This window comes from Etheostoma cragini, chromosome 12 (genome assembly GCF_013103735.1).
Source record: "Etheostoma cragini isolate CJK2018 chromosome 12, CSU_Ecrag_1.0, whole genome shotgun sequence".
NCBI classification, from domain to species: Eukaryota; Metazoa; Chordata; class Actinopteri; order Perciformes; family Percidae; genus Etheostoma; species Etheostoma cragini.
In genome coordinates, this window is record NC_048418.1 from 4,169,540 (window position 1) to 4,182,835 (window position 13,296).

General features: G+C 36.6%; 1 protein-coding gene across 2 annotated transcripts; it reads right to left on the bottom strand.

Moving 5' to 3' along the window:
- Positions 1-23: 23 nt before the first annotated feature.
- On the bottom strand, positions 24-11,908 carry fitm1 (fat storage-inducing transmembrane protein 1). Of its 2 annotated transcripts, none has more exons than XM_034887660.1 (2): positions 11,687-11,908; positions 24-1,180 (listed from the first exon to the last, which is right to left on the bottom strand). In XM_034887660.1, exons 1-2 carry the CDS (start codon positions 11,719-11,721, stop codon positions 502-504), a joined length of 714 nt encoding a protein of 237 aa, XP_034743551.1. In that variant the 5' UTR covers positions 11,722-11,908; the 3' UTR covers positions 24-501. The 2 variants fall into 2 exon arrangements, with proteins under 2 accessions (XP_034743551.1, XP_034743550.1); XM_034887659.1 differs by lacking the exon at positions 11,687-11,908 and adding an exon at positions 5,932-7,130.
- Between the last annotated feature and the right edge of the window lie 1,388 nt (positions 11,909-13,296).

The window sequence follows — 13,296 nt, forward strand, 5'->3', positions numbered from 1 at the left end:
CTTTCATTACACAAGCAAGTTTTTTTAAATATTGATTTAGCTGATAATTAGCATGTCACGTATCCATCGAAAGATTTCTACTAGGTTCTTTTTTTCTGCCATTGCAAAATAAGCTGTGGTTCAGTACAGTTTTGGTTTCTCCATTTTCAGCCTGTACTTACATTTTTAACTGTCTATTGTGAATATTTGTCTTGTGGTGACGCTCCTGTCATTTTCTGTGACTCCCTGTTGTGAAGTTGCAGGAAACAAGCCTTTGGATACATACAGCTTGTGTTTGATGCATTGGTGTACATTAGAAAAAAAAGCATGTGTGACCATATAGAGATGTACAGATAAATATTTTAAAGCCCACTTTGTACATGTGTTTTTCCAACAAGATTTCTTGGTTTACTGTTAAAAAAAACACAATAGACATGTCATCTAAGTCTTCTCCAAACAACCACCTAGAGTTTAAGATTAAAATAATCTTTGCGTCAGTGTTAAAATCGGTCGGTTTTTCAGTTAGTTGCAGTGTTCATGACTCAGGTGTGCGTCCTCTTCTTCAGCACTGCTGGTCTTGGTGTTGAGCAGTCCTAGTCCAGGCCTCCCGGGGCAGTACCAGCTGGGCCCCAGGCGATACCAGCCCTGGTACAGTCCCCTCCAGCTCAGACACCCCAGAGCGCCCCCTAGCAGCTGAGTGGGGAACTGAGGGAAGTAAGCTAAGAGACAGAGCAGCAGAAAGATCCAGAGCCAGAGCAGGAGAACACAGAAGAGGAAGAGGATCCTCAAAGGGGCACCTGAGATCCCACCCAGACTCAGATAAGGGCCAAACACGGCTGTTTCCTCAGCCAACAGCAGGCAGCAGAGACAGAGGAGGAAGACATCTTCTGAAACTTCATACCCCCTCCACAGCATCCCAGCTTTGAGGCACTCAGATTTACTCTCCCCTTCTCGCAACACTAGCATAGGCTGCCCATTGGGGACCTCTGGGCTGCTGAGTAAAGGTTCGTAGCAGCTTCCGGTGGTGTTCTCCAGAAGGTCCAGGAGTTTACAGAAACCAAGCCACAATCCACCAGCCACCCCGAGCCGGGAGAGGTGACGGACGGAGAGAGAGAGGGAGCGGCGGATGGAGAAGGAGAGGAGGAAGACAAAGGAGCCAACAAAGATGCAGGTCCAGCCCCAACCAGAGCGCAAGAAAATCCTGAAAGAATGAAAGGAGAGATGTGAACAGTTTTAGTTAAGTGAGGGCTTGGAGGATGCAGGAAGGGATGTTAGATAAATTAGATTTTGGCGTGTTGAAAATGAAGTGTAATAAAGTGTAGCAGTAGTAGTTAAACATCTGGACACCACTTCCACATCAAATGTTATGTTCGCTTTCGGTGGCTTCTACTCAGCATTCCATATATTTGACACTGCTACCACGGCAGATTTCATGTTTAGATCAGGAGAGCTAATAGATTTAGTCATCCTGATTGATTGTCCAAACTGTGATTTTTGACATCTATAGCTGCTTTTCTTATCCAAATAAGAATAAGTGTCCTTATGCTGTGCAGATTGTAAAGCCTCTTGCGGAAAATGGAAATGGAAACATAATTCTTGAAATGTTTTAATTCTTAAGTATAGACAACACAAAAGCCTTTGGAATGATGCTGGAGAAGGAAGCAGAATAGTGCTTCTTGGATGGAGACCAGTTGTCTTCCACCATAGTCTCATGTGTGTAATGATGTTTGATTTATTTGTACAAATAACATATTGAGGCGTAAAAATGTCAAAGTCATAGTCATAGTATAATTTGTCGATAAAAGTGATAAAGTCATAGTATTGTATGTCAAAAAAGTGATGAAAAGTCATAGTATAGTATGTTAAAAAATTATATCAAGTTATTGTATAGTATGTCAAAACGGGAAAATAGTCATAGTATAGCATGTCGAAATAAGTCATAGTATAGTCTAGAGGCTGAGTTCTTTCTACACCTTTGATGCACATCCTTCCCCCTCTCTCCCAGTTTTAAAGTATAGCATGTCGAAAAAAGTGATAAAAAGTCATAGTATATGTCAATAAAAGTGATAATAAAGTCATAGTATAGTATGTCAAAAAAGTGATAAAAAGTCATCGTATAATATGTCAATTAAAGTGATAATAAATTCATAGTACAGTATGTTGAAAAAAGTGATAAGAGTTTATTCTATAGTAAGTAAAAAATGGAAAATAAACATTTTGTAGCATGTCAAAATAAATCATAGTATAGTATAACATGTCAAAAAAGTGATTAAAAGTCATAGTATAATATGTCGATAAAAGGTAAAAAAAAAAGTCATAGTATAGCATGTAAAAAAAAATGGTAAAAAGTTATTGTATAGTATGTCAAAACGGGAAAATAGTCATAGTATAGCATGTCAATAAAAACTGAGAAACAAAGTTATAGTCTTCCAATCATAAACTTATCAACCTAAACAATCTGACTGACACAAAGTTTAAGTTTTCGTAAAAGAAGTTATAGTATAGTATGTTGAAAAAAAGTGATAAGTTTATTCTATAGTAAATAAAAAATGGAAAATAGTCATTATGTAGCATGTCAAAATAAATCATAGTATAGTATAACATGTCAAAAAAGTGATGAAAAGTCATAGTATAATATGTCGAAAAAAGGGATAATAAAGTCATAGTATAGTATGTCAAAAAAACTGATATAAAGTTATTGTATAGTATGTCAAAATGGGAAAATAGTCATAGTATAGCATGTCAAAATAAGTTATAGTATAGTCTAGAGGCTGAGTTCTTTCTACACCTTTGCTGCACATCCTTCCCCCTCTCTCCCAGTTTTAAAGTATAGTAGGTCAACAAAGAATCATAAAAAGTAATAATATAGTACGACAATAAAAAAGTCAAAAAAGTCATAGTATAGCATGTCGAAAAACGTTATAGTCTTCCAATCAGAAACTTAACAACCTGAGCTATCTGACCTGACACAAAGTTTAAGTTTTCGTAAAAAAGTCATAGCATAGCATGTCGAAAAAAGTGATAAAAAGTCATAGCATAGTATGTCGGAAAAGTAATAAAAGTTATAGTCTTCCAATCATAAACTTATCAACCTAAACAATCTGACTGACACAAAAAAGTTTTTGTAAAAGAAGTTATAGTATAGTATGTTGAAAAAAGTGATAAGAGGTAATTCTATTGTAAGTAAAAAATGGAAAATAAACATTATGTAGCATGTCAAAATAAATCATAGTATAGTATAACATGTCAAAAAAGGGATGAAAAGTCATAGTATAATATGTCAATAAAAGTGATAATAAAGTCATAGTATAGTATGTCAAAAAAAGTGATAACAAGTTAGTCTTCCAATCATAAACTTATCACCCTAAACAATCTGACTGACACAAAGTTTAAGTTTTTGTAAAAGAAGTTATAGTCTAGTATGTTGAAAAAAAGTGATAAGATATTCTATAGTAAGTAAAAAATGGAAAATAGTCAGTATAACATAACATTATAGTATAACATGTCAAAAAAGTGATAAAAAGTCATAGTATAATATGTCAATAAAAGTAATAAAACAAAGTCATAGTATAGCATGTCAAAAAAGGTTAAAACAAAGTCATAGTATAGCATGTTAAAAAAAAGGTAAAAAGTTATTGTATAGTATGTCAAAACGTGAAAATAGTCATAGTATAGCATGTCAAAATAAGTCATAGTATAGTATAACATGTCAAAAAGTGATAAAAAGTCATATCATTGCATGTCAAAGAACGTGGGAAAAGAGTTGCAGTATAGAATGTCAAAAAGTGCATTTATTCCCTCTAATTATTCTCAGCTATCCGACCTCACACAATAGTTATGTTTTCAACATATTTGTCTTTTTTCTCTTAGCTTAGTGAAACAAAGAGTTCTGAACACTTATAAATTGGCTCATGAATTTGGCAAACTTTTCTCTTTCACTTAGTATATTGGCCCTCAAAACTTCCTGAAACAAGATTTGAACTCTCATAGTATAATATGTCAAAAAGTGCATTTATCAGTCAAAAACCACAGATTGGGAGTATGTAGATAAAAGTGATAAAAAGTCATAGTATAGTATGTTGAATAAAAGTCATAGTAAAGTATGTAGATAAAAGTGATAAAAAGTCATAGTATAGTATGTTGAATAAAAGTCATAGAATAGTATGTAGATAAAAGTGATAAAAAGTCATATCCTAGCATGTCAAAAAAAGTGGGAAAAGAATTGTAGTATAGTATGTCGAAAAGTGCATTTATTTCTTCTAATCATTCTCAGCTGTCTGACCTCACACAAACGTTTTGTGTATTGAGTATTTGGCATATTCATCTCTTACTATCAGTGTACTAGACCTCGTGAAACACAGTTCTAAACACCCAACCTTCTGTTTTCCAATCCTTCTCTTATCACTCAAAGCTTTCTGACACGAGAGAGTTACTTATAAATTATAAAAGATAAAAGACAAAACAAATTTGTCTCTTTCACTTAGTTAATTGGCCCTCAAAACTTCCTGAAACAAGATAGGAACTCTCAATGTATAATATGTCAAAAAAGCATTTATCACTCAAAAACAACAGATTGGGATAGAATGAGGCAGGAACAAAACATTTATCTACTTCTATTCATATTCTTCATTCTTGTAAAATAGGTCTTGCATTTAATTGCACCCTAGAAGATTTGAATAGTTAATCATGTATCTTCCAATCATACGCTTATCTCACTAAGCCAACTAACCAGAAACACAAATTTATGTTTTGAGCATATTTGTCCTTTATTATCACATAAGAGGCTGGTCTTATAGCATATTTGTCTTTTATATAGTATAGTATGTCGGAAAAAAGTCAAGTTTTTTAATTAATTAAAAGTTTTTTTTATTATAGTAAAGCATATAAAAACTGATAAAACAGTCATAGTATAGTATGCTGAAAGAAATTATAAAAAGTCATAGTGTAGTATGTAGAAAAAAGTGATACTGCAAGTTAAAAAAAAAAGTAATAAGTAAAGTCACAGTAAAGCATGTTGAAAAAAGTCATAGTATAGTATTTAGAAAAAAAGAAGAGAAAGTCACAGTATAGTATGTCAAAAAAAGTAATTAAAAAAATTACAGAAGTAATAGTAACTAAAGCGATAAAATAAGTCAGTTAAAAAAATGAAAAAAGTCATACTACGGAAATCATAATAGCCTATATAATAAGTTTAAAAAAGTGATTAAAAAGTCATACTATAGCATGTCAATAAAAGTGACAAAGAAGTCATAGTATGTAAAAAAAAAAAAAAAAAAAGTGGTAAAATGGTCATATTATTGTAAGGCAAAACATGATAAAAAGTTGTATTATAGTATAGTATGTCAAAAAAGTGAAAAAAAGCATCATAAGCCAAAAAAAGGATAACAAAAGTAGGTGAATTATGTTGAAAAAAGTCACAAATAGTATATCAAAAAAGTCATAGTATAGTATATTGAAAACATTCATAGAATAATACAATATTATCTGTTTTGTGCAAGAACACCGGCTTAAATTAAAATGTGCAATATTCTGCTGCCATTTATTTATTATAACTGTTCACCATTACAATTCCTTAATTATGTAAATACTGTTTCATAAAATTCCTTTAACTATGTAAATACCGTACATATCCACACACCTTATATTTCTTTTATTTATATTTCTACTCTGATATTTATGTACTTCTTGCAATTGTAACACAGAATTTCCCCTCGGGGATCGATAAAGTATTTGTGATTCTGACAGTGTGTCAAAAAAGTAGCATTTCCAGGTGAAAGAAGCCTGAATAGGATTTGGAAGGAAGAGATCAAAACGGTGATATACACTTCAAAGTGCCAGAAGTATTTATTTTTAACAGTGTGCAGGCCTGCTGCATTGCCAGTAACTCAGTGGCACAACAATGTCTGATGTAAGAACACAACTGAGTAGAAAGTAAACAGGAAGCAGACTCACCTGTACAGGAAGTGGCTTCTCTTGGCAAAGATGCTGTGCTGGGAGACCCAGAGGCTCAGTGCAGGGCCGAACATCACCATAGCTGAAAGCAACAGGTGGAAGTGCTGCCGGAACACAGCGTTACCCAGGAACCGGGCCGCCAGGTCCGTCAGGACCACCAGCACTGTGTTGAGGAACATCTGGACCCTGAACCAAATCTCTGACCAGACTTAATATTTCTCTATAAAATAGACTGCTGTTGGCTCTGAATGCCACAACGTGTTTGTGTAGAATATCCACCTCAGACCAGTTAGCATGCAATGTTTAATGGGATCAGGTGTAATTCTGTCTAGAATGAACTTAACACACTTATAGAGGCTGTGGATTACCTCTGTTGCATATCGGAACAAATTAGCATCTTAAGTAGTCCAAAGTCTGGATGGAATCAATAAATCTTTGCAAACTATATATATTTCTTTTTAAGCTTCAGAGTGGGTCCATCTGTGCATTAATGGAAGACTAATCCAGATCCCGAAATTCAAAGATGCTGGCTGTGTAGTAAAAATAGTTGAAGTCCACTGGTGTTAGCTGCTAGTGTTCGGCATCCATGCATAGAGTCTCCTGCGCAACATAAATGGGATGACAGCTGGCCCCTAGCCTTCCACAGACTGCAAATGTTCACACTGTGAAATCCAACCATGAAATTCTTCAATCCAGTAGGCACTCCTTCTTTTAACTCAGTGTAATGTATCTGCTAGTAGCTTCAGTGCACAGTAGTTTAGCTATAGCTAAACAATGCAACCAGACATGACTGTTGCTTTGCTGGTTTTTCTTACAACTGCAGAGAGGTGAGTTGAGCTTCAGTCTTCCCTGACCTTGTATAAAGCAGTTTTTCCCATGTGTCTCCTTCCTGTTTTCCCGTGTTTGTTGTGCAGTGATTGTCACAGGACACCTCTGGATCCCTTCTGCAGAAATGAAATTGCCTCCACCGTATTTCACTCAGCTATGGCCACCTCTGCACTACCTTGAGAGACACCCAATGGTTGAGGGTTGAGAATAAATCCCCTTTTGGAACTAACTGTGGCTTCTCTGCTCTTCTCTGTCACTCAAACCCACCCTCTCCAACACACAGAGTATGTTCTCGCCTTTCATAGGCCTCCTGGGTCTTGAAGGTGTCACCTTGCTCCTACTGAGATGACTAAAGGGTACATAGAGGTTGAACCAATGGCATGGGTACCTTGGTGCTAATATGGATATCACAAGGTTTTTGACTAATGTAGTAGTCCTGATTGCCACTAGAGTCAGAGGCTGAGAGTAAGCTGAGCAGTGCTAACAGAAGCCGTGTTGCAGAAAAGTTATTAGTTACAGAAAATTATTTATCAATGATGTATTATTAGATGCATTGAGTCAAATTATGTGTGTGTTCAAGTGTATTAATAGCAATAACCTTTGTACTGTATCTGGGCTGAGACTCAGCTGTTGCAGCAGTCTGTCTCTGTCAATCAGGGACCTGGTCTACATTTACTGTCCTCTCTCTCAGCCCTCTCCCACCTCTCCCACTTTCATTAAAGGGCAAGTCTACCAAAGTTGCTTCGGCACATAGTCGCCCATATAGAAAATGCAACTTGTAATTTTAACACTTGGTTTTTGTTCAGATTAAAAACATTATATGGAAGATATAAACCTGTTGATTCTTCCAAGGTGCTAGGCAGATAACTGTCCTCTGTTCAGAGACAGGCCTGATGTGTCCTCTGGTTTTGTGCTAAACTAAGCTAACCAGCTGCTAGCAGTGTCTTTTCTAACAATGTCTAACTTTTCCTCAAATATAGTGAAGAGTTGCAGCTGCTGTTTATTTTGGCTCTAAGACATAATCAAAGTTTTTTTTGTGTGTGGAATCACGTATTCATTCCAGTTTACTGTGTGTGACAGGCATGGCTGGATACCCTGCTCAGTGGCCCTGGGAGGAACAATGAACACTTTTTGGTAATCCAGCCCTGCTCACAGGTTCAATTCTTTTCAAACAATATTTTCAAATCCACTGGCAAGAAGATAGCATGCAAAATTTGTGATCCATCCTTAATTTCTGCAATCAAAATAGGAATTTGCCACATGTATCCGGTTTGTTTTGTTGTTGCATTATCTTTTGTAATTTACATTTTTTGCTGTGGTTTTATTGTGTTAAGTACTTCCTCTCAATTTTCTTTTCCCTACAGTACATAATCTGTGTTTGACAAGACAAAAAATAATGTATACACAATTACAGTTGAAAGGAAGGGGGGTAATGAAATGTTTTATGTACAGTATGTTCAAAATGTTTATATGCTTAATACAACAGAATGCAGAACAGCAAAGTGGTTTGTAGTGAATTATTGAAAGCCATTGTTTCAATGAAAACGTGCTTTATTAATTATTGAAATATGCATGTTAAAAGGAGGCATGTTTAATGTTGCTACACCTGAGTTAATGGCTAAAGTTTAGGTAGCTTGTTTTGTGGACCACTTCCCAATCTTGGAAAAGAGGTATGTGGTATATTAGATCGAGCACTCGGTGTGCAACTATGTTGCACTGCCCATGTTGCTACTGTTGTTGTGTGTGTGATTACTGTTCCTGTGTGAGATGTCAAAGTGCAAGCAAAGACGTGCTTGTCCCGCAGCCTTGCCTCCGTGTGTATTATTAAATACATTAGCAGTCCAAACCACAAACAGACATACTAAAGTAGTATACATTACAAAGAACTAGAACACAGTATATTCTTGGCTTTTCTCTAATGATGGCCAAATGAAGCTTTGTGAACCGCTGTCTTTATTTTCTGAGCTCACTAGATGACGTTCTCTGTTCAAAGTAAAATGTTAAAGGAATTCACTGTCTTCATTCAACTCTTTGAAGAAAGAGCCCCTTTAGTGGGCTCAGAGAAATAAGAAACTGGTTCACGATGAGTTTTGTTGGTGGCCATGATGTTTTGAGCCTCTTCCCCTCAGGGTTCGCGAAAAGTTTGATTTTCCAGCTCACGTGTCAATGGAGAGTGGTCATACTCTCTGTACAAATGAAATGTACGATACTCCGGTAGGACCAGGCTTACTAAGACATAGATCAACATGAGTGTAATTCAAGATGAGGCAGGTACCTCTCATTTGGTTTTCCTTTATTTTTTTAAACTTATGTCCTTTGCTGTACTTTGTTACTGAAATGTCTGACCTGTCCATCTGTCAGTTTGTTTTGAACCTGCCGTTGCACCAGAAATAAAGTTTGACCAGGTTTTGAAGTGTTAAATGTCTCCCTCCTCTCTTTTCAACTGTGCGCAGAACGGCTGAACAGTCTAAGTTACAGACAGCATTCGATCCACTAGCCATTTATTACATCACCTCAGAGGACATTGTTTTTTGTTTGTTGGAGGGCACAAAAGAGCTTATTTTTTGATCCAATCCATAATTAACAATCAATTAGTTTAACAAGTTGGATTACTTCCAGATCTACTAGCCTTTTTTTTTTTTTTTTGGAATGGTGATTATATTACATGAAACAACACTTCTTACTCACAATGGGCTTCGAATGAATGTTCTTGTACTGCTATAAGTGATCATCAGATGTTTAAGAGGTCTGTCTGTATATTTGTCCACACTGACTCACTCTGTCTGCGGTCAGACTTCACATACAAAAACTATAAATAACAATGTTCACACAGACAAATAGAAACACTTCTGTAAGGCAGTGTAACCTAATACAGCAGCCCTGCAATAGATCTTACTAATGTGAAGGTAATCATCTTCAGATTTTGTTATACAGTGTCAGGGACATGTTGATTCAAAGGCAGAATCATTGAGAGTATACGTGTTGCAACCTCTACAAGTCATGGCCAACTGCTCAAACTTAAGTGGGTCTGATAGATCACTCACATGCTTCAGAACCTCAAGTGAGACAAGACAAGTGACATGTAAGTCTGGCAAAGGTCTAAAAACATTCAAAACTTGTATTTCAATCCAGCACCTGCTGTCAGTCACCACAAATGCTTTTATGAAGTGGGTGACTCCCAGTCTCCCACTATTTAGATCTGGTACAACACAAAGCTTGTAAGCCTACATCTACACTAATACATATTGATTTTAAAAACAACCTAACTTTTGCTACTGTTACACATCACTTCCACACTACTGCTGTGTTTCCGAGCCCCTAAGAAAGGAGGCATTTGGAAACACTGCTGCCACCGCGTAAGTTTGAAAACTTGCTTTGTAGTCTGGACGGGCACAAACATCAGTCAGTCGTACTTGGTTTGGTAGGCTAACATACCTTTCAGCAACAGTTCCACCTCGTCGTTGGTCCAAGCAAATAAATCCCTAGTCTTACTTTTTTTTTCTGTATTTCCAACTTCTACATCCATGATTTTCAACTGCAGAGTAACATCTGAAAATCTGCTTCCTGTTTACACCTACACGCCTAGAGTAGCCAAATGGTTTTGTGATATGCACTGGCAGACTGTGTAAATATGGATGGAGATTAGTTCTGCTCATGGAGCTAAAAATCTTGTGTGGAGATGTTTTTTGTCCCACAACATGGTTTAAAAGTGACAGCATAGTAATGCAGATGTAGCACAAGGCTACAGGTTGGCATGGTGAGCAGAGTGACTCTTACATCATCATGGAGAAGAACATCTACGGACCTTTCTCTTCTGAATCTGACCTCCCAGTGGGAGGTACAGTGATGTTGTGTAGGCTTCCCTACATTAGTTTGCTGTCACAATGCAGTACATGTCATCCAGTGGGATTTGATATGAGGACTAAACACAATGATTAAATAAGGTGGGTCTAATACTGACAAAACTTTAGTGCAACAGCACCTCTTAGAGGAATACTGTCAAACTAATAAACGGTTGCACCGCCTACTGCAGTTACTTTTCTGTTGCTGACATCTATAGGAAGTAGAAAGATGTTCCATATAAAACACATTATCACCAAGACACATGACACATGGATACAATCTGTACCTGCTGTTAATGATACACACATATTACAACTTTTCAAAATGTGATAGAAAACCCAAGTAGAAAGAAAGATGGTGATACAAGATACTGTTCAATAAACTAAGGCTTGAGTTTTGTCGCTGATTATGTAAGGATTATGCTCAGGCGCATCGGAAGTAATACATCTATAAATCCACTCAGTGACTTCAGATCACAGTGCATTCAGTCTAAACAGGAAATGAAAGGCATATGAGTTTCTTCCTTGTGAATCCTATTTGAAAGCATACTGCCGCTACGTGGATCCACTGGGACATTACAATATACTCCAACACAAAAGGGAGGTGGCTCAGTCAGATCAGTTTCACTTTGAAAGTTGCAGGACTTTGTCACAAGTAGTTTTATTATTATTTATTTTGGAAGCCAATTGTGGTTGAGTATGAAACTTACACAACTTACTTCACAGAACGGATTTTTCATTTAAGTAGAATACATCTTGTAACCAGTAGTTAAACACTTGAAAAGAACAATGTTTGGCGTAGTTGGCCCAGCTGGCATCCAAATCAATGTAATGGTTAAAAATCTTTTAATTTTCATCTGTTTGATAAAGTCCATCCATTTCAGCTCCCTTTCTCTGCTGTCTCGGTCTTGTAGACCCTAAAATCACCACAGCACTTGATTAATCATTTCATTTCATAATATTTTAGATGCAAATTTTAGGTGTAAATTGCATCTTTTTAGTTGCATCAAACTATTGTGTCACTTTTAACTGTATTTATGGTATCAGTTATTGAAGGAAAAGGTAGTACCACATACAGTACTCACCCCTCCCTGTGCTGCTCCTCCCAGTACAGATCCATTAAAGGGCCTGGTGTCTGTGTGGCGCGCAGGAATCTAGAGTGGCTGTCAGCTGTAGGATCACACCTCTAATCCTGCACTGACTGAAAATACAAGCAGCTGACTGCGTGATCTGCTCTTCCCGGTCCTGCTGCTGAAAATGTTCCAAGGCAGAGAGCCAAAAAAGATGGCCATGGATCGACATGCTGTAGGCATTTTGTTCATTCCTAACAAAAGACAAAAATATGTCTGAATGTTTTTTTATTGACATGATTCAGTTTTAATTACGTAGTTAGGCTACTTACTGCACTTACAAAGTCTGTGCTTAAAAGTATCGGGTCACTCATATACATCACAGTTATACCCCTTGCAAAATAAAATAAGTTCATCCTAGGATGATTGGCATAGCAAACCAGTGGTTCCCGGGGGACACCGCTTTAACTATACGCTGTAATATTTTAACAATATTAACATTTACAAATATTCAGTATCATAACGTTGTAAAACATTTAATGTCTGAAATAGACCGGCTAATTCATGACTGAGACTATAAACAGAAATAACACTTCAAGCTCTTTGTCTAGCCATGGTCTTATTTTGTCTCCATGACTGCTACTTCTGAGCATGGTTCAATTCAGTTCTAGTTAAAGTGAGCTCTTATCTCCCCTGCTGCTATCAGGTTGAAAAGGCCACTGATAGTGTGGACAGTAAACAGGCTCAAACACACTTTGTGCGGTTTGTCATACAGCGGAAGGCAGTGGGGTCGGGCAATTGGATCAAACAAAAGGTTTATTAATATCCATCCCACTCAGAGGATTAATAAACTGCACACATGCTTAATACCAAAATGATGAGAGAACAATGACAAATGCAACTTTCTATAGATAGAGAACTCGTAGTCTAGGAATGGACTGGGACTTTACTTTTATTTTAACTAACACAAGTTGGTTTAATATATAATACTTGCAACAATGTTCAGTTAAAAAGAAGCAGCAATAATTGTAATCCCTCTGCCTGCCACTGTTCTTTAGATTTAATTTGTTTTTTCCCGGGAGCACAGGAGTGTCCACACTGAACAGGACCTCTTTCTTTCATTTAGTGTAAATTATTTGGACAAAAACAGTGAATTCACATCACCCATTAAAGATTATGCATATGCAACTTCATGATGCATATTGTATTTAGTCAAAAGTTGAGTGAAAAGTGGATGTTTAGGCTTTTGACTTGAATGGCTTGATACCCTGCCAAAGTGGAAAGATTAAAAATGCTGCTTTTAAAGAGTATGCTGCAAATTAACTCTTTGTTTTTCTATGATAACAGATCTTCTTTGAACCAGCAGCCAATCAAACAGTCCGTGCAGAGTTGCGGCTGCCATAACCAACGGGATGCATTGAGCTTTTGCAAACCACTGCAATGTCTGTACCTGTTGATTGCTTAGTTTTGCGGATTAACAGTTTTTTTAAATTGCGGTCGCTATAAACTAAAGACAAAATAGCATGCAAAATTTGACATAGTAAACCATGTCAAATGTCTTTGAAAAATCTAAAAATATACATATTACAGTAAGTTCTAAAAGTGCCATATAAATTGGATGTTTT